This window comes from Tachypleus tridentatus, chromosome 4 (genome assembly GCF_004210375.1).
Source record: "Tachypleus tridentatus isolate NWPU-2018 chromosome 4, ASM421037v1, whole genome shotgun sequence".
In the NCBI taxonomy this organism is placed as follows: domain Eukaryota; kingdom Metazoa; phylum Arthropoda; class Merostomata; order Xiphosura; family Limulidae; genus Tachypleus; species Tachypleus tridentatus.
In genome coordinates, this window is record NC_134828.1 from 63040647 (window position 1) to 63061721 (window position 21075).

A 21075-nucleotide genomic window follows, 5' to 3' on the forward strand; every position below is an offset into this window, starting at 1 on the left:
TTTTCGGCGGAATGACGGTAATAAATGGAACTAAATTAGTAAACTTTATGAGTAGAATATGAGATTAAATGATGCTACTCCAACGAACTCAACACTAGTGATATCTTAGACATAGCAGTAACATATGCAGATCTTAAATATAAATGTACTAGTTTTCAACTAAGCTATGATTTAGATATAATCACCTAAATGTTATATCCTCGATCTCGTGTGTATGTGTTTTTTTCTTATAGCAAAGCTACATCGGGCTATCTGCTCAGCCCACCGATGGGAATCGAACCCCTGATTTTAGCGTTGTAAATCCGGAGACATACCGCTGTACTAGCGAGGGGCCCTCGATCTTGATTCCCACCAAAACAAACAAGTCTATCAACATAAATTTATTTATAAAGGAAGCAGACTGGATGTAAGATGTTAATATATGAAACAGATTACTACCCATCGTACGATTACAACAAGAGCTGCGAACTAGAATGACATAGATGAATACTGACTAACAATCATTGAGTGTATTATAAAATTAGCAAAAACAGCAATATCAAAACACAAATAAAATCATAAACATGATTGAAAACCGCAGACATCTTATGAAACACAAGAAATCCGCTCCTCAAAATGCAAATAAATACGTTGAAAAACAAAAACGAAACGAAATTGAAACATTAAAAACAGTAAGGAGGGAAAATTTGTTCGCAAAATTGAATTATATCGCACATCCCACACTAGCATATAATAAAACACATCGTACATAAATCGCAGAAAGCCGCAGCTTTCAAAAACCACTTACAGAATATGTTCAAAACACAGGACGACTCAAACATAAGGCTAATATCACTTTAATAAAGTAAAGCAAACGCTATGTATTCCCTCAATCTCTGTATATACACATTATATACATACTAGAAGACCAAGACAACGAAACAACCAATGCAGCTGGTTACATCACCCAACCACAAGTCATAACAGCAAGTAAACAAACCTCCATACTATTCAAAGAAGGAATTCTGGTAAAGTTTGACCATTTAACTGCACTTTTTAACGTATCAATTAAATCAGCTCACATCCCAGTCTCCTGTAAACATCCAAATATTCTCCTGTTCCTTAAAAGAAGGAAAACCAGCAAATAAACCAGATAACTACCGAGTATTCAACCTGATCAGGTGTAAAGGAAAATTTTAGAACGAATAATAGATAATAGACTAAATATATTTCTGGAAAATAGTTCAAAGTTACCTAAAGTACAAAATAACTTCAGTAAGTATCGGTAAAAGACGGACTATTTCGTCAGATTAACAGAAACAGTTACACCGAAAGTTTCAATACATTAATGCACTGTCACGTATTTTCTCTGTATAGAAGAAGCATATATCATATGGTTCTACTACACCAGGAATTAATCGCTTACTATCAAACTTTGTGCACGATAGAAAATGTAGAATGAATATAGGGAGAACTTACTTAGAATACTTTACTCCAGAGATAGGTGTCCGCGAGGGAGAGGTGGTTAGCTCCATGTTATCCATCATTTACGTAAACGATATACCATTAACAGACGCAAAATTCTGCCTCAGTTCGCTATTTGCAGATGGTGTGACAGTTTGGAAGTGTTCTCCAACACTGTCCATAGCAGCCACAAACTCACAACCCATATTAAATTAGTTAGTAGAATATTGCCGAAAACATAGAATTAAATTCAGGTCCGTAAAACAGAAACAGTTTTATTTTCGAAAAGAATAAAAGTGCTATAAAACACATAAAAAATCTATATGAATGGAACTTTCACTCAACCTACCACGTATCATACATGACTCTAAATTATACTGGAAAGCCCATACTAACTAGATTTGAAACAAAATATGGAGACAATCAAATTATGTCAAGAGGCTGTCAGGTAAACAGTTCAGGTGCTTCACCACGAAACATTATTAAAACATACAAACAACATATGTGGCCAATACTTGAATATGTCAGTCCAGCATGGACAAATATCTCACTAACCCTAATCAAAAACAATTACAACCAATACAACACTTTATACTTACTACAGCATATTTACTACAAGTTCAACTTTCTTACACAAATGTGCAAATATATAGACAATGAACAACGAATTATTACATAGTTCAAATAATTATTTTAAGAAAGTCCGAATATGAATAAGTTACTAACTTCTCACAGTATCATATATGATGAAAATTTGCTTAAGTACCTTTTCCTAGTTAATATATACTTTAAGAGTACCGACAAGTGACTACACTTTAAATATAAGTATCATTCAATTAGTTTATAATAAAGGCATTAATTAGATTACTTATGTCTGGTACCCTTGTTATGAATTGGTGAAGTGAATGTGTCGCGATATACGAAACTGTTTATAATGTGTAGGATTATATGGACCAAGCGAAAAAATGTATTTTCCGATACAAATATGGTATATGAATGAACGTGGCCCTGAAAGGCTCACATATAATTCAACATTCAGTGTCCGTGATGATGTGTTGTGCACGATGATTACAGCTGTGCAAAACGTGGAGGGTTGTGCACGATGATTACAGCTGTGCAAAAAGTGGTGTGTTGTGCACGATGATTACAGCTGTGCAAAACGTGGTGTGTTGTGCACGATGATTACAGCTGTGCAAAACGTGGTGTGTTGTGCACGATGATTACAGCTGTGCAAAACGTGGGGGTTGTGCACGATGATTACAGCTGTGCAAAACGTGGGGTTGTGCACGATGATTACAGCTGTGCAAAACGTGGTGTGTTGTGCACGATGATTACAGCTGTGCAAAACGTGGGGGGTTGTGCACGATGATTACAGCTGTGCAAAAAGTTGGGGGGGAGGTTTCTATAGTATGTGGCCTTCCCAAATCCTGACAAGAGGATATAAATCCTGATCCAGAAAAACTTGACATTTGTGGGCTGATCCAAGCTGTAGTGATAAGCCTCGAATAGGCATAACTGCAGTCCACAGCAGAGGGTAAGGGCACATTTTTAGGAAAAAGGGGGCTTTATATTATCTGACCCAGAACAGCGTATGCGTGACAATTTGTACAGTTCTCTAACATGTTCAGTTAGTACAACTAGTATATTATTCGCACTAGATTTGTTTTATCATGATGAATTTAGATGCCTAGGCTCTAGTACCACTGGACCTATACTAATATCAACAGTAATGCTAGGCTGGTCATTAGATTCTGCCATTGTTGCCTCGTCTAATAGAAAGTCGGACTAACTATATGGATTTAAGTATTGTAATATCACTAATACTAAAAACCTAATTAAATCTGTAACATATCCTACAAGATACTGTAATTGTAGATTACTAAAAATTACGGTAACAGTACAGTAGTAAGCCTAGATGACGTATGGGCTCAAGATGTTGACAAAAATATTTACTTTATGTAAATAAAAAGGGTGGGTTAATAAGTCAAACACTAAATTAATTTTATTGAAATACAGTTGTTTACTGTGGTTGAAAGCTACACTACAATACAGAAGATTACAAGCCTGTGAGACAGTTAATGCACAGAAGATAGCTCGATGCTATAAGAAAACACAAACATACAGTTAAAGCAATAACTAACATAGAATTACTTTTCACATGATTGTAATAGCTGTACACAAATTCTACTAAGCTTTAAAGTCCCATATGAAGTACATATAATTAGGGTTGTATGGAATACTCAGTTAGTGCTTTATTAATACCTGAAATTATTATTATTACTAAGGCGTTGGAAGCACGCCTCGATACAAGTTAACATTAGATCTAGTCAAGGGCGAAATTCTTAATATAAAAGTAAGGATACTCAGCTTAGTGAAGTGGATCTGTGCTTGGAAAATGAATGAAAATCTGCATGTGAGAATAAAAAGTGACAAAACCGCTCAAATAAGTCACAGTACTGATACCGCCATAAAAAATAAGTTATTGTACTCAGTACTGGTGAGTATTGGCAAAATTTCACATCTGGATCTAGTAGTTCTAATAACGGTAATAACTGATATCAGAAAAATGAATTCCAAAATTCCAACTGTTAGGCCTAACTTTACGTTATTTTTTAACGCTCACTTATCTTGCCCTTTTGCAGCATTTTATTCAAGAACATATTATGAAAGGACTAAGAACGTATTTTGGTTCAACAAAGAGAAACTAAATGGTGAACTTTTATGAAAGGATATTGTTTTCGTTTAGTTTGTATTTTTTTTTCCTTTCTTCATGAACAACCAGCAGCACGTCAAATGTACAGCAATGAAAACTACATCTCAAGGTAATATGTCTTATGCAGTCCTACTTATTGAACTCTGTGATTAAAACATTCGCCACCTAGTAGAAAGATTTAGGAACTCTATAGGAATTGTTGTAATCAGTCATATAAATTCCTTTAACTTATATTCTAAAATATTATTGATATTTGTGTTATCTACTACAGAAAACATACGTTTGAAGTCTGATTCGAAGTTTCGCACTTTTACATCTTTTTGAGATTATGTTTTACACTACTGTGAGGATCAGGAATTTTTTAATTCTTGGTGAGAATAATGTTAATTAAAAATCCTAGAAACTATCATAAATATACTTCCACAGGGTCCTCAAAGGTATTCTGCTTCCAGAGTCAACAAAATTCAAATTAATATTAACAAATATTTTTATTTATTACTTTTAAAATTCGTATGTCATACTGTGTTGTAGCCTACAGAGTGTGCAATCCTTCTCATGATTCATGGCACGTTAAGCGTCTCTTATGTGACGCCTTTTACTTGTCTGTTGACTAACTAACAGACAACACACTATACTACTGTAAAGTGGTGCGAGTGGTTCAGACAGGCGACCCTTCCAGACGGCTTTCGTACCTCTTTTGGAAAATAACCTAATTCCACTCAGAACAATTCTTATACTTATTTACTGAATTTAGTAATTCTTTTTCTTCAGATTTTACACACTTTACGTTTGTAAATATAAAAAATAACTTGTTTAAACATCATATGTAGCAGTTTAGTGTTTCTTTAAATAACCGATAAAAAGGATAAAACAGTTAAATGACTAGAAATATATTGACAAACTATCTTCCACAGAACCTTTAATTTTTATTGGTTTAGTTCTTAACAAAGAAAAAAACCCATTTAGAATGTGAATCTAAGAAAACTTTCTCTAACTTAAGTTCATATTTGGTCGTTTTTTTTGTATTTTTTATCTCTCGAAAATAGTTTAGATTACACTTATATTCTGAGCTCTTACTTAATAATACAAACTTAAGTAGTTTTATAATGACACTTTTTGTTTTCCAAGTAAATGGTTAAGATTTCAAGACTGGAACGAGACATCACAAATTGATATACACTTTAACTATACAATCTAAGAAATATGTGTATCAAATACAAGGAATAGCATGGAATTACGTATCTGGAGAATCTGATCAATTTCCAACTTTCTTTTTTTAACATGGATTTTCAGTGTGACGTAAGTAACTTGTTTGAATTGAAAGATCCCTTTCTTTTCTTCTCATTTGCTTATAGATTATATTTAAGAAGTAGCTTGTTGCTAATTGGTTCTTTTGGAACGTATCATATCCGTGCTCTTAATTCTAATCTTCTTTAACTTTGCTAACAACGTAAATCTTAATGACAAAAATCACTAATTAGATACTTAAATTCAAATCACAGCACGAGTCTTCTGGCCAAATAAAGTATTTACAAATATAAAAAAATAACAAAAACTAGCTTTACATATGTGTTTCTATACCTGTATAAATGGTGATTCCAGAAATACAAAGCTAGTTATAAAACTACAAAATAAATGGAAATAACCCTTTGATTAAGGAATCCATGCCTCACTTTGATAACAGACCTGTGCTCTAGGTGAATAAATCTATATGCTGAAAATAAGGTAGTAGGAGAGGTCAGAGTTCAAATTAAATCTCGTTCTTTACTGATAAACTTCTTCCTTGATCATCACACGAAAGTTTGTTTCATTTCCTTCTTGAAACCCCGTAGCGTAGGCGTAAGCTTCATATGACAGGAGAGCTGTATATGTTGGAGAATGATTGAGTTTGTTTTATCATGACATTCTTTACGAGTTCGACAAAAGATTATTTGAAGCACATTTTTCTACACATCCAATCTATTACTTTAGTCTGGTAATCGAAAACTAACTTCATTAGATTCTGGTTTGGAATTGAAATATTGACCAATAATAATTTATGTGCAATGATGAAATATTTCGTTCTATTATACAATGTGACACTTTGTAGATGGTTGTCTGTTTGTTTCTTTGCAATTTCGCGCAAAGCTACTCGAGGGCTATCTGTGCTAGTCGTTTCCTAATTTAGCAGTGTAAGACTAGAGGGAAGGCAGCTAGTCACCATCACCCACCGCCAACTCTTGATCTACTCTTTTATCAACGAATAGTGGGATTGACTGTACATTATAACACCCTCACGGCTGAAAGGGCGAGAATGTTTGGTGCGACGGGTATTCGAACCCGCGACCCACCTGGCCATACTGGAACTAGGTGGTCGTCGCGTTCAGTCTATATCTTCTTTATTGCCTTCAACCATTTTCTTAGTTAATTAACATTTAAACATTAAAAAAATACAGATTATTATTTGTTAAACAAACAAATGAACGTTTGTAATTTCGTATAATGAAATTTTAATCTTATCTTCTCAAGTATATTTATTATTTAACTGATAAAGAAACTGAAAATACATAAAGTATATTCTATAACAACACGCTTTGTTTGGAATTAAGCACAACGCCACTACACAAGGGCTTATCTGTACTCTAACAGCCACTGGCATCGAAAGCCGGATTCGAGAATTGTGAGTTCACAGACATACCGCTAAGCCACTAGAGAGCAACAACATGGTTTTAAAAAGTGTATGTTACTGTATGTTCCTAAAGTAGATGATTTTTAGCAGTTTCTAGTATCTTTAATTACATGCATGGGAATGCCGCTCCCCAGTTTCACGACGACATGTCTGCGAACTTAAAACGTTAGAAACTAGGAATGTAAGTTATATTTATACTGCCATCTATCGATTGGAATTAGCACTACGAATTATGTTTTTTAAATTTGATGAACTTGTTGGTAAACTTAGTTATGAAAATTAATAATAAATAAAATTTTTGATCAAATTTCTTAAACTACTTATTATTTTAAACGTTCAAAAGCGCATCTTTGGAAACCTTTTTCTGTGGGCGTTGATATACTTATAAGCATATATACCGTCAAAACCATTATTTTACAAAAGTCTTCGTGTGTCCGCTTTTAAACTCATATACCGCTGGATTCTGATGTCCTCTCATCAAACTTGGTATATGCCTTTATATTTGTGAGGCCCATAACAAATTTGGCATGCAATCTGACCTACTTGTGTTACCCTCGGCCGCCCCTATATCTACAACGTGGGTTGAACAGATACGTCAAGTATTAAGTCATATTTGAAGAACAGAACCATAGTTTAGTTAATATCAGAGATCATCCATATCTTACACTCCCAGAGTACAGTATTTCATAACATTTATTTGTTGTTAAACGGGTATCGAAACCAGATTTTTATCGTTATAAGCCATCACGCTTACCGGTAATCTGAACCACCTCGGACTTTTCGCTACACATTCGTATGAGTTGGTTAGATTAATTTAATGCAACTGAAGCGCCTATAATATTTTTTCTAAACACGAAATTTTGTTTCGTAACGTTGATGATTTACTGACATCCTACATCTAGATTCCCATCTCTGCCACATAAAAACATATTTATCAAAACTCCTGATTAGCAGTCGAAACGTAGGACGTAAGTTAATTACTAACACCATGACAACAATCGCTACTACACATGGTTTAACGACGTGTTTTGTCTCCCCCGTACAAAAATACCAAGATGGTTCAGCTTAGTATGAGCACGCGTTTGGATGTTAGATTCAACTTAATGAACCGAAACATCTGGATGGAAGGGTGAAATGTTAACAATTGGGTCGTTTGAAACGTAGAAAGTAAGGCTTTCTTTGCGTATAATTTCATGTGTTTTTCAAAGCATTGCCTTTTCCAATTCAGGAGATATAAGCAGTTGGGAGAACAGTGACTGTAAACTGTATGATGTCAAAGTCTTGCATTTTCTGTCTGGTTTTTGATCTCTCTAGAGTGTGTTGAAACAGTGTAAGTAGGATGTGTGGGTATTATCTAAACTAATCAGTCTAATTTACTTAATATTAACGGTCTTATATGACCATATCTCTGGATTTGTATCAATACATTGAGCGTAAATTTTGTTTTTCGTTTCACTTTTATTATAGTGAAATTTTAATGATTCTAAGTATATATACGAGTAGGTATAATATTTGTTGATGTAGACGAAATTAAATATAGGACATTTAATTTGTATCTCTGTATACGTGAAGTTAGATGATAAAACAAGATAAATATAACAGTACTTAAAAAACAGATTTGTAAACATGGAGTTGTTTGTACGCGTGGTATAGTTACACGACAAGAGTAGCGTTTGCAACATGTTAATACATGACATAGGTAGGTTTATGAAGATGGATTTATCCACTACTGTTTATAAGAAAATACTGGAAGTGTAACTTTTGTTGATATAAAATCGTTTGTTTTTTTTATTTACAAAAGTGTTTAGGTTTATTTATTATGGTTCTCGTGGGGTCAGTGGTAAGTTTACGGACTTAAATGCTGAAATTTAAAATTCCATATTCTTGCTGAATACTTTTCTTGTTATATTGAAGTTTTTATGAGAAAGAAAAAATGCTGGCAGTTCTTCACGTTCTCGTCTTTAAAACTGTACTTCACTTGCCAAGTTCAACATACTCTCAGAGTACGTGACAGTGATTTTGATACAGCAAGACACCTAATCTGGCAAAGCGTGAAAGCCTTCCGGGCAACGATTGCTGTAAACATGTCATACTTTTGAAATTCTGTTAGTGAGCTTTGTTGTAAATAACTATATGTCGTCGAAAATTTGATTTCAAAATATTTTTTGTTTTTGTGCGCAATGGACAAGAATAAAATTTACTATCTTTTCACCAGGGGGAGCAAGGATCTCGCTCACCAGCACTTTCACCGCGCCAACAGGATCCCTCTGACGTCTCGCTTCTCTTCCCGCGGAAATCTCGTCCTTTCCAAAAACAGGCATCAGAGGACATGAAAAGGCGACGTGAGAGTTTGGCTGCTCTTCCGAGCACACACCTAACTGTCGGCACTCCAGGTAGGAGATTGATTATCTTCAAACAACCGAAATACTCAACTAAATTCTGAAACAACACACTTACCTATAACTTGAAAATACACCACAACTACTGCTTACCAGAAAATTAAATCTCCATCTTTCTATCTTTTGTCTTCCTATATAAAAACTATTTTATCGACAAAGGTACGATGTATTGTGGATAGATTTTACCGACCTGTTTAATTCTCCAAAATAATAAAAAAAATCTGTGGAAGTTAAAGTTAGACTAAACATTTTAAAACAAGTAAAATTTCAGCCAAAGTAGATCTTGAAATGTTTTATGTTAGGGAAAATATACTTATTATGTATTAAGTATTACTTTATAACTATTGTTTTAATACTTATTATGTATTAAGTATTACTTTATAACTATTGTTTTAATACTTATTATGTATTAAGTATTACTTTATAACTATTGTTTTAATTTCACTGAGCAAAAGCTCATAATATAAAACGTGCTATTATTTAGCCTAATGTTCTTCTTATATTACTTAAACAACGTGTTTTAATAATTAATTAAAAATATACCGTAATATCCTGGATTATATAAATCTAAGCAGATAAACACAGTAGCTTTTAAAACATCAAATTAAAATTAAAGATTATACGTGATAATATTTTAAGACCTATTTCTCATTTTGGTCTGGATGAGAAGATCCTTCTTCACCTTTGAACTTAAATTTGAACTTACTTTGAGGGGGGTTGTTAGTGTCACTTACTTTGTTTGTTTTTCCACAGTAATTATTTTATTAAAACGGAACTTTGTATCATTCAGAGAACACTTTATGTCGACTGTATGGGAAGAAAATATATAACTGAAAATCCCAACTTTGTATTCACCCATCCACCCCTTTACTCCCTGCCCACTCTAAGCGAACACTTGTGTACACAGTCTTGCAACGTTCAGTAGTGGTTAAATATAACTCAGAAAGTGCTCGGTATGGTTGACAAACTGGCACCAATAACTAAAGTGTATACGATGTGTTTTTTTTTTTCATGAGCATATGTGTTTATGTAACAGACATCTGCAGTTACGTTACGGAGACTGTGTATGTATTTGAATTTGGTATTATCACTTTTGTGCAGGAAAAATTAAGCACGTGCTCTGTGGAACTAACCAAGTTTTCCAAAAGTGGGTGTATCGTAGTGATAGGCATGTCCTTTTAATTACTTCTAGTAATTCATCGAGGTCGAACACTAATTACGCAGAGGAACAACTTGTACAAATCTACTAACGTTACACGTTCACAATACTATTCCAGTAGGTCGTCTTGGCAACGTTTTTCAGTGTTCGAGTCTTACATGGTGATTACCCCTTCACACCTTGCTGTCCAACTTATTAACAATTAATCGCATTCGTAAGAGCCTTTCAACTATAAAAATATTATATTTGGTAACGTAAGAAAGAGAGTTCTGTTTATCTGCTTATAAGTACTAGGTTTCACAATGAGCTATTTGAGGATGTGGTTGCCGCGGGGATAGAACATCAAATTTTTCACAAGTTTACCGCTGAGCCACCAAATAACAAGAAAATTATGCGAAGGCTCTAAATAACACGATGAGTCATTACGTAGGACGACGACGACAGATATTTGTGTAGTTTCTCTTTGTCACCTTTAAAATGGTAACTACTGCAATAATATTTCAGTTTACTTTAGATTTCGTCATCAGTAAGTGTGAATCTTATGAATGTTAATTACAAAATCTTCTTTTCTTTGTTGTGCATTCCTATATTTCAAAGAACAACAAACAAAATGGCTACTTGCTAAATTACTTTTAAATGTGTTACAAAATTTTTTTTTTACGAAGTGCGCTCAAAATTGTTACGTAGAACTGTTTGAAACATTTATATAACACCTTCATTAAAGAAACATGTACTTTTAACACATCTTCTTAAAACATGAAGAAAAAACCAAAATTAAATATGGTCGTTGTTCATTTGTAAGATTACCGATAGATGTAAGTAATAGAATAAAATTTTAAGCGGAGAAGTTTGATGTGCTTTGAAAAGATTGCACGCACAAAAGCCCCTAATTATTAATGTGCTTTTTCAACAAAAATGTTCTAATCAAGTTGAAAGTAAATGAAGTGGGGGGAAAAATGAATACTTTGTCGAATGAGTTTGTTTACATGGTTAGGGACTAAAACACCAGGCATTGACGAAGAAATAACCAATAAAATTATCATAGGAGTTACATGTAATTTGAACCTACGCTTGGGTATATTCACCACAAGAACCATTTAATAACAGAATTTTTAACTAAAAAAACGAACGTCGAAATTGTATTGTTAACATGAAAATAAATAATCAATTCGCTTGAAACACTTAGGAGAAACGGCCGGGCCTGGCCAGGTGGTTAAGGCACACGACTCGTAATCCGAGTGTCGCGGGTTAGAATCCCCTTCAAACTAAAACATGCTCGCCCTTTCAGCCGTGGATGCGTTATAATGTGACGATCAATCCCACTATGCGTTGGCAAAAGAGTAGCCCAAGAGTTGGCGGTGGGTGATGATGACTAGCTTCCTTTCCTGTAGTCTTACACTGCTAAATTAGGAACTGCTAGCGCACTATAACCCTCGTCTACCTTTGCGCGAATTTTAAAAACAAACACTTGCGAGAGGAGGGGTAGTTACCAGTCTAACTCGGTGGATTTAACACGCACTGTTTAACGTTTTGTTTATTATTTCTAGGTTTTCTTTTCTTTTCCGCGGCCTATTTGAGGAGCGTACGCGCATCATACAATTTGGAGAAAACCCACAGAAAAACAACAACAAAAATTACTGAGTACTTATTTCACATGCAGAACGTGTATGTGTAAAAAAGTGGCGGATTTTACTTTAGTTTTCAATATTTTATCTGTTTCATCTTTCACACAAGGTGACTCCTTGCAAGTTCCGCCCCCAAAGATTGTTTAGTGACTTCTGAACGTGAAAAGAAGTACTTCAAAGGTAACAACTATTCTATCACCAGGGTGCCAAACTATGTTTAGATTAAGTTTGCTATAATATGGTGTAACAAGTTTCACTGTCAGCCTTTTCCTCGTAGCAACGCTATACTACTGAAAAGACAATATATATTACTTACTTCACTTTCAGTTAAAAACTAGTCTTAGTTTCACACTGATCATTCCCAGCTTAAGAGTAATTACCCTTTTCGTAATGAATATAACGTATAAATACAACTAATGTCAACAGGAAAATTAGTCCAGTAAAAATATATTAAAACTTAACAGTATGTTGTGTAATAATGTTTTTTATTTGCTTAAAACAAATTCAATCTGTAATCCTGATGTTGAAAAATAAAGTAATACGAGTAGTTTACGTTTTGACAGTTAAATGCATGATTTAAATCAGTTTTCTGACACCTTGAGACAAACATTATGTTTTACAGGGTAATTTTGCACTAATGGTTGCAGTTCAAAACCAAGATACGTTTTATATTTTTCCATCATGTTACTTGTACTCTGGTGTTATGTAGTTTTGTTGCTGTTGTTTCTTCATTTTTCTAGGGATAAAAGGCTTTGTTCTCTTATTTAGTATCTGTAGGTGTTTCTGTTAAATTTTCCCACTTTGCTTTCGCGTAAAGTTCAACTAGAGTGGGGAAAAGTAAGAACAGCCACTTTCTGCCTGTTTTCCAGTTGCATTAAAAATTATTTTTTTTATTTTCGTTTTGCTCAGGTTGATGCATTCATATGTAATTGTTATTGTGGGTACAAGAATATTTGTTGTTAAAATATTCTACGTCTATGATGCCAGAACACGCGTGTAAAGAAGTGTTAATACAATAGTTTTGCACATCTTGTGCGGTTCGTGCTCCACCCCTTCGTAGTTGAAATATAATCGACAGTAAAATATAAAACAGGATCCAAAAAGTTGAATAATAATTTTAACACGACAGAAACTGCTATTGTTAAATATAGTTTGGTTAACTTAAACAAATTCGGAATTTTGAATTGTTCATCCAACTTTTTCTTGTCTTCAACACAACCAAAATGGCCACCTACTCTAAACACATTCCGTGAAATGTTTCGTCTCTATCGGAAAAAAAAAAAAAGGATATAGTGTGGAACATGCCAGCACCCTCTTCTAGATTATATATGTTCCCCTAATGCCTTCAGTTTCCTCTTCGTACCTTACGTCTTGACTTAAAAATGTATGTCAGAACGGCTTGTATGGGTATTAACAATTTTATTGTGACAAGCAGAAAACAACGTTTCGACCTTCTTAGGCCATCTTTAGGTTGAAAATTATAGTTCATGCCTATGTTTATTACATACTATTGAAGATCGTATTCAATAAATCTCTGTGTCGACTTTCTAAAAAAATAAAGCTTAAGAAATTACAGATAACAGTGAATTATCTTTTTGACAAAACCGAAAAGAAAACGTAGGTAAACTCCTTTCTGAGGGAACATCCTAGCTGTATGAACGTTTCTTAACAACAAATTGAATTTGTGGTGCATCAAACCACACGCTGTCTTCTCTCGTAACAATCATCATGATGCTATTAAAGTGTTATCACAACTTTATTTGGCAAAATATTGCTAGTGGAGTTACCAGTTTTATGAAGATCGTTAAAAAATACGAGAGTTTAAAGTGTTTACGGGATGTAGACTACATTAAACACTCGAGGGTTTCAAAAACCCATAACAAACGTTTTCTATCTCCTTTGAAAATCGTATTTATCAACAGTACTGTGTGAGATGTGACGAATGTTTACGTAATGGAAGTCCAGACATTTATATATTGGCTGCGCGCCTTCCTTGCAAGGAATAAAAAGCCGGCTTGTTAGGTACACATGGAAAATTAGTATTGGGTCTATTTGTGAGAAATAGTGGCTGATGCAATATTTTAAGCTTTTTGTCTAAATACGTGCAGTAATTTTACTCTTTGAAATAAAAAAAAATATTGTTTTGTTCACATATGTTAGTTTTGTATCTTCTGTAGTGAGAGAATATACACAAAATCTATAAAACTTAATTTTAAAGTTCTTAAAGAAATATTTTGTGACACTATATAAAGAAAATGGATCTTTTAGGAAATCCTAATGCTTTAATAATGATAAAATATAAATGATAAAGGTTAAAAGGGTGTAAAGTTCTAAATAAATATCGTAAATAGGCTTGTGGATCGTACTGTTTTCATATTTTTATAATTCATTATTTTTTATAAAGTTCTAAACAAACATTATCATAAATAGGTTTGTGGATCGTACCGTTTTCATACTTTTATGATTCATTAATAGAGTTGTGGATCGTACCGTTTTCATACTTTCATAATTTAATACTTTTCTTAAAATATTTGTTTTTAACAATGTGTTAATGATTAGGTTCTTTACCATAAAATCAAAATACTGCAAAATGTCGTTTTTACGACCTTTCGTACAACATCCAAATGACCAGTATAAAGGTTTTAAAAATGTGTGTTCCAAAAGTCCTATTACAGCCATGTTTAAATCTCAACATACCCATGATTTCATTAAAAAAAATTAACTCTCTGACTTTTTTTTACAAGAAAGTTTAACTACTTCAACTACGTTAAACCTCCATGTAATGGTTTTGCTTCATGTTATTAGGTTACATCCATTTAAAATTAGTTTTGGAATTCACCAACAGGACACCAGTACTTTAATATTTTTTTTATCTTTTGTTTGTTTGTGTGTATGTGTTATTCAGTATTTGCTTCTTGCTTAATATAGTCTCTGAGGTAATCACAGACCAGCTAAGGGTTCACTTTCAAGTCTTGTGAATGATGTCTGCAAAAAAAAATAAATAAAAAAAAAAAAACACGAAACAGTGTAATCTTTTTAAATGATCAAAATAAGTATTTTAAATTCTATTACCAGCTGTAATGTGCTTATCAGAAGTTATTTAACTAGTGTAAAAAACAAAAATATATAGTAAATTTGTTATTCGATTAATTTTGTATATGCTTAAAATGTAAAGTCTGATAATTTATCAAAATGTAAACGTATTCCAGTATGGGTTTACTAGGTAAGTTAGTCTTAAAGAATTTGTTATTATCACCTTTGTTTTAGACAGTTGATCGACTCTTAATCTGAGGATCGCAGATTCGAATCACTGTCACACCAAAAATACTCGCCCTTTCAGCCGTGGGATGGCTATAATGTTTGGTCAATCCCACTATTCGTTGATAAAACAGTAGCCCAAGAGTTGGCGGTGGGTGGTGATGACTAGCTGTTTTCCCTCTAGTCTTACACTGCTAAATTAGGAACAGCTAGCGCAAAAAGCCCTTGAGTAGCTTTGTGTGAAATTCAAAACAAACCGAACAAAAATTTAGAGTTGATCTTTGGTATATATTTTCATTCATAGATGTCGCTAAATTATTACTTTATTTTTTTCCCCTATCAGGAATATGACAACCATAATACAGATATTTACAGCTATTTATGTAGAAATATTAATTTTCGGTAAAGATAAAGTAAATAGCACTGTATATGTTATATTGCAAATGATTTTTATATCATTATTTACCTGTAAAATTTATAAATTTTGATAGTTTAAAGAAGTATTATTATTCGTTGTTTATTTTCAATACCTATTCGTGTGTTTAATATTTCAACAGGAACCTCCGAAACCTCGAACTTGGTGCGGATGCGCAGTTCGTCTATGGGCCAATCAGCGCCCTCTCTATCTTCCAGCATGGTATGTTACCAATTTTTGAATTTCTAATCATAGGAAGGCTCCATTCTTTATGTATAATTTCTTCCAATGAGTTATTTTTACTCGCATGTGTGGACATTTCTTTTTAAATAGCGATTCGGCTTCATGTTAGAGTAACTGGACTTCCTGATTGGTAAGACATCTGCTCATTGAAATTTTGAGAAAGTAACAACTATTTATATTAGTTTAATACCTACACTGTCCCTGATTCACGCATTTAGTAAGTAACACTTTTTAATAATTCCTTAATTTAAAAATTAACTAATAAGATAGTAATATTTCAGTAAGTTATTTACACTTAAGTATTAATTAAAGAATGTTGACACTTGTTTTTGCTAGTTGCTTTGCGCCATAAAACACCAACCTAACCAAACAACCGATTCAGTGTCAAAAACAACTTTCCTTATTTTTGAAAGGATTGAAAACAAACCACTAAATCATTTACATGATAAATTCACGAACGAGACAAGAGGATTCATTAGTTTCTTGACTTGTTGAGTGTGTTATGGTAAAATGTCCGGTGCTGTCTTCAGGTAATTCTGTGGACTTGTTCACCTAACAGTTTGTAGCCAGTCCAAAGTAAATCTGATTAGATACATTCCCGCCTACTCGTCTTCTAAGACTTTCCCTTTAAAGCAATTCAGGACAGAAAGGAACGCCCTTAGAGCTATGGGAGAGTTTATGACTTTAAGAAGTCATCACCAGCCCAAGTCTTTCCTATTTCTACCATACTTTACAACATAGAAATGGTAGATCGACGTTAGTCCTCGACATGGACATAGACAAGCCTGTGGTTTACACACAGACAATGAAGATCAATCGCACACGCGTGTCATACTCTATAAACAAGGTGGGGACCGCATACAGTCCACAGGAGATCAGAGCCATTGGTTATAAAGCCAATTGGCCATCGATGAAAGCAAATCAACAAATTGTACGACCTAACTACCTCTTTCTGAGACCAAGGGTAAGTACTATCACAAGTTACGTCTTTTTTTAAAGCTACTTACACCAAATAATACGAAAATAAAACGTCTGTTTGTTTGGAAAAAAATTGTTGAAGGGACCAACAAAAGAAAACTGACAGAAGTGTCATGTCACAGCAATATTTTCTTTAACTCTTTAATTTTATTACAGATCCCTTATGCCTTCCTCACAAGTACGTTCAACAACAGCCAGTGAAGTTCATTCAACACTGGCGCTAATGAGCAACTTGGATATGGTTGAATATGGTTGTGTTATTTATTCCTGCACAAGTATTATTTTAAGTGTTTTAATTATTTTAAATCTCCAAAAATAATTTTATTGTTTTTTTTGTTTTGTTTTTAAGCAGGTCTGAAAACATACACACGATCTAATTTGGATAAGAATAATAATTCAGGTTTAGAAACACTTTTAATTGTATTTATACTATATAACTTTATTAACATAACTAAAACAATCACTGCACGTAGATATGTTTCTCTATCGTTAATAGGCTTCAAATGTAACCAAAGTTGAGTTCTTTCTGTAATTTCTATTGTAGATAATCTATGTTTAACACATGAATAGTTAGTCATTCAATGCTCATCAACTAGGGTAAAAGATACAGTAATTCTGAAACCCTACGAAACATGAAGTTAATGCGAAAAATAAAAAAAGGTTTTATTTCAGGGTCAAAACAACTCCTGTTTTGTGTAATTTGTTTACCGCATACATATAAAATATATATGTATATTGAACAGAGTAAATATGGTTTCTAGAGTCTTTCTTTCTACCTGATTGTCTCTGTCCATCTCGCTCTGTTTCTCTTGTTTTACATCTGTTTATCGCTGTATATATTTAGCTCTCTCTTTCTCCTGTGCTTGCTGCTGTATCAACAGTCTCCGTATTTTGGGGCAGTGAATGAGCCAGAACAGTGTCGGTCAAATTTCACTATTTGGTTAGTTAATAGTAGTTCACGAATAAGACAGTGGGTGCGGTTTACCAGCTGCTTGCACTTGGCGTTACCCCGCGCGACACGTCTGAAACGATCAAGCAAACTTTCCTTATTTCTTTTCTGACTAAACTAATTAGCGATTCTGTTCTTTTAGAATTCCGTATTCATAAAGTTATCGTATCGCAGGTGGAATGGTTTAAGCGATGCTTACCAAAGGAGTATTAGGTTACATAAGTAATAAAGTTTAACATTTTAATAACAGTAACATAGGTTTCACGCAGACACACTATTACTTAATTTATTCTTAAGCAGTAGCCAACTCTGGAAATGTAGGACATTTGGTATAAGATAACCAACCAATCTAGACAGTGCTACTGTGTAACTACCACGTTTTTGTCTGTTGTTGGGTCACTTCTTGTTAAGGGTATCTAGGCCAAATTATTACTGCTCATTTTCCCTGACGTTAAACTTTTATGTGACTTCTTTTCAATTGGGTTTAGCGAGGCCATCGTGTTAAAGTATATTTTATTCTTATTGTTAGAAAAGGAGAAAGGTCTAGTTGTTGTGTACACGGAGCATCTTAGGATTCTTGACACGTGTTCAAATTACTAGCGTATTGCAGATCAGACTTCCATCTTTACAGATTTCCAATATCTGAAAAACACTAATACAAATATATAGCTATAAGGGCTCTGATTACTGGTGTAACAAAGATGACACTTCCACCTTTGTAGACTTCTTGCGCCAATGACAAACAGTTCATACAGAGAGATACAGTGCCTTGCAAAAGTATTCTCCCCATGCTGGTGATAAATTTTAGACATTTTTCTTACGAAAGACAACTCAATTGGCCAAAATTATTTATAATATTAATCTCAGCTCAGTTTCTAAAATCCACAAAGAACAAAAGATACGTTGTAACCCAGTTTAGTGATATAACACAAAAGATCTTAAACACGTGTTGTAAAAGTCTTCACCAACTCAGCTTTTACCATTGTCGATTTACCTTCACCTTACTACTCTGCTAAAGTAAATACAAGTGTCTCTGTACAGCTCTATCAGATACCGAAATACATCATAGAGCCATGTAAAAAATACTTTGGGTCATATAGAGCTATCAGTATTATTTAAGCAAAGTATTTTGGAAGTTAAAATTATGTTTACTGTTACATATTAAGAATGAGGAGAAGTTTCTTTACAGAAGATTGTTCAGAAGCACAATTCCGGAGAAGACAATAAATCAATTTCAAAGATTCTCAATTTTTCATTAAGTACTGTAAAAATATGTTGTTGAGAAATGGAAAGTGTGTCACACTGCCTCAGTCTTGTTAAGACCAGGTTGCCTTAAGAAAGTCTGTACTGGAAAAATCGTCAGACAAGCGACTTTTAAGCCAACAGCGACAATGAATGAGCTACAGACTTCAGTACCAGCAACTGAAGTTATTGTACACCCCCTGAAAATATGATGTACCTTACATAAAAAAGCTTGTATGTTAGAATGGCAAGAATACGCTTTGTTTTTTTTTTTTCAATTTCGCGCAAAGTTATATGAAGGCTATCTGGGCTAGACGTCCCTAATTTAGCAATGTAAAACTAGAGGGAAGGAAGCTAGTCATCACCACCCACCGCTAACTCTTGGACTATTCTTTTACCAACAAAGAGCGGGATTGACTGTAAAATTATAAAGCCCCACGGCTGAAATGGCGAGCATGTTTTGGTGTAACAGAGATTCATACCTGCGACCCTCAGATTTCGAGACGAGCGCCTTAACTACCTGGCTGTGACGGAGATGCATCTTAGATAACGGATGAATTATGCCCGTAAACCTTTCAATAATTCTGTAACAATGTGTCAGAAAGTTCTATGGTCAAAAAAGAGCAAAATAAGACTTTTGGTTAAATGACAAACGATATGTATGACAGAAACCCAACAAACCCGATATATGTAGTCCTAACTGTCAACCATGCCGGTGGGTTCACAATGCTGTAGGGGTGCTTTTCTGCAACTGACACCAGGAAACTTGCACGCATTCAAGAGATCATGGACATTGGAAATATACACAGATGTTGGAGGTAAACCCGAATAAGTCAGCTGAAAAACTAAAACTTGGTCGAAGGTTTACATTTCAACATAATAGTGGCCTCGCCGACTGATCAAAGGCAATCCACGAATGGTTTTGGAGAAATAAAATTAAAGTCCTTGGCTGGCCAAACGAAATCCCAGACCTAAATCCACTCGAACACTTGTGGAGAGATTTGAAAATTCATGTGCATTGAAGGCATGGCTAGGTGGTTAAGGCACTCGACTCGTAATCCAAGGATCACGGGTTCTAATCCCTATCATATCAAACATGCTCGTCCTTTCAGCAGTGTGGGTGTTATAATGTGACAGATAATCCCATTATTCGTTGGTAAAAGAGTAGCCCAAAAGTTAGCGGTGGGTGGTGATGACTAGCTGCCTTCCCTCTAGTCTTACACTGCTACATTAGGGACGGCTAGCACAGATAACCCTCGAGTAGCTTTGTGCGAAATTCCAAAACAAACAAAAAGATAGATTAAATTAGATCCTTCTTATTACAGGAAACATATCAATAGTACAACGATAGACCAATGGAATGATTCATAATTTAAATAATTAAGTTATAATGTTACGATACTTCCCACTATTCCTTGGTAACAGAGTAATCCAAGAATTGGCGGTGGGTGGTGATGACCAGCTGCCTTCCATCTATTCTTACAGTTATAAATTAGGAACGACTAGCGAAGATAGCCCTCGTATAGCTTTGCGAGAAATTCAAACAAGCAAAATTGAAGACATCCTTCCTACTTACAAGATCTGCAGAATATCTACAGAGAGGAGTGAACAAAAGCAGTTATTGTATATTGTGTCAAGCTTGTGGAGGGTTATCTGGAACAACTTCCAACCGTCATTGGAGCTTCAACCAAATATTAAATGTACAATCTTGTTCGGGGGTGAAGGCTTTTGCAACACGTGTTTTCAAAATGTTATATCACTAAAGTGAGTAACAGTGCACGGTTTGCTTTTTGTAATCATTAGAAAGTGGCCTGAGATTAATATAATAAATATTTTTTTATCACTTGAGTTATGTCTTTTACAAAAAATAGCCAAAACTGATTCCTAGTACAGGAGAGAGAAGATTTTAGTGAGACATTTTAGCTATAAGGAATCTAATTGAGTATAGTAGATTAGATCTACATCTTTATAGACTTTTGTTAC

At 34.1% G+C, this 21075-nt stretch overlaps 1 protein-coding gene across 8 annotated transcripts in view; it reads left to right on the forward strand.

Annotated features, from left to right (window-relative positions):
• LOC143249272 (microtubule-associated serine/threonine-protein kinase 3-like) overlaps positions 1-21075 on the forward strand; it is a 192348-nt gene that overhangs the window by 37903 nt on the left and 133370 nt on the right. For 2 of the 8 annotated variants that reach the window (XM_076498818.1, XM_076498819.1), the window contains exons 1-3: positions 8729-8902; positions 9040-9217; positions 15823-15902. In XM_076498818.1, coding sequence (XP_076354933.1) covers positions 8744-8902; positions 9040-9217; positions 15823-15902 — 417 coding nt within the window. In that variant the 5' untranslated portion in view covers positions 8729-8743. Of the gene's footprint in view, positions 1-7684; positions 8155-8728; positions 8930-9039; positions 9218-15819; positions 15903-21075 lie in introns of those variants that run through there. The other 6 variants (XM_076498816.1, XM_076498817.1, XM_076498823.1 and 3 more) reach the window with 5 other exon arrangements.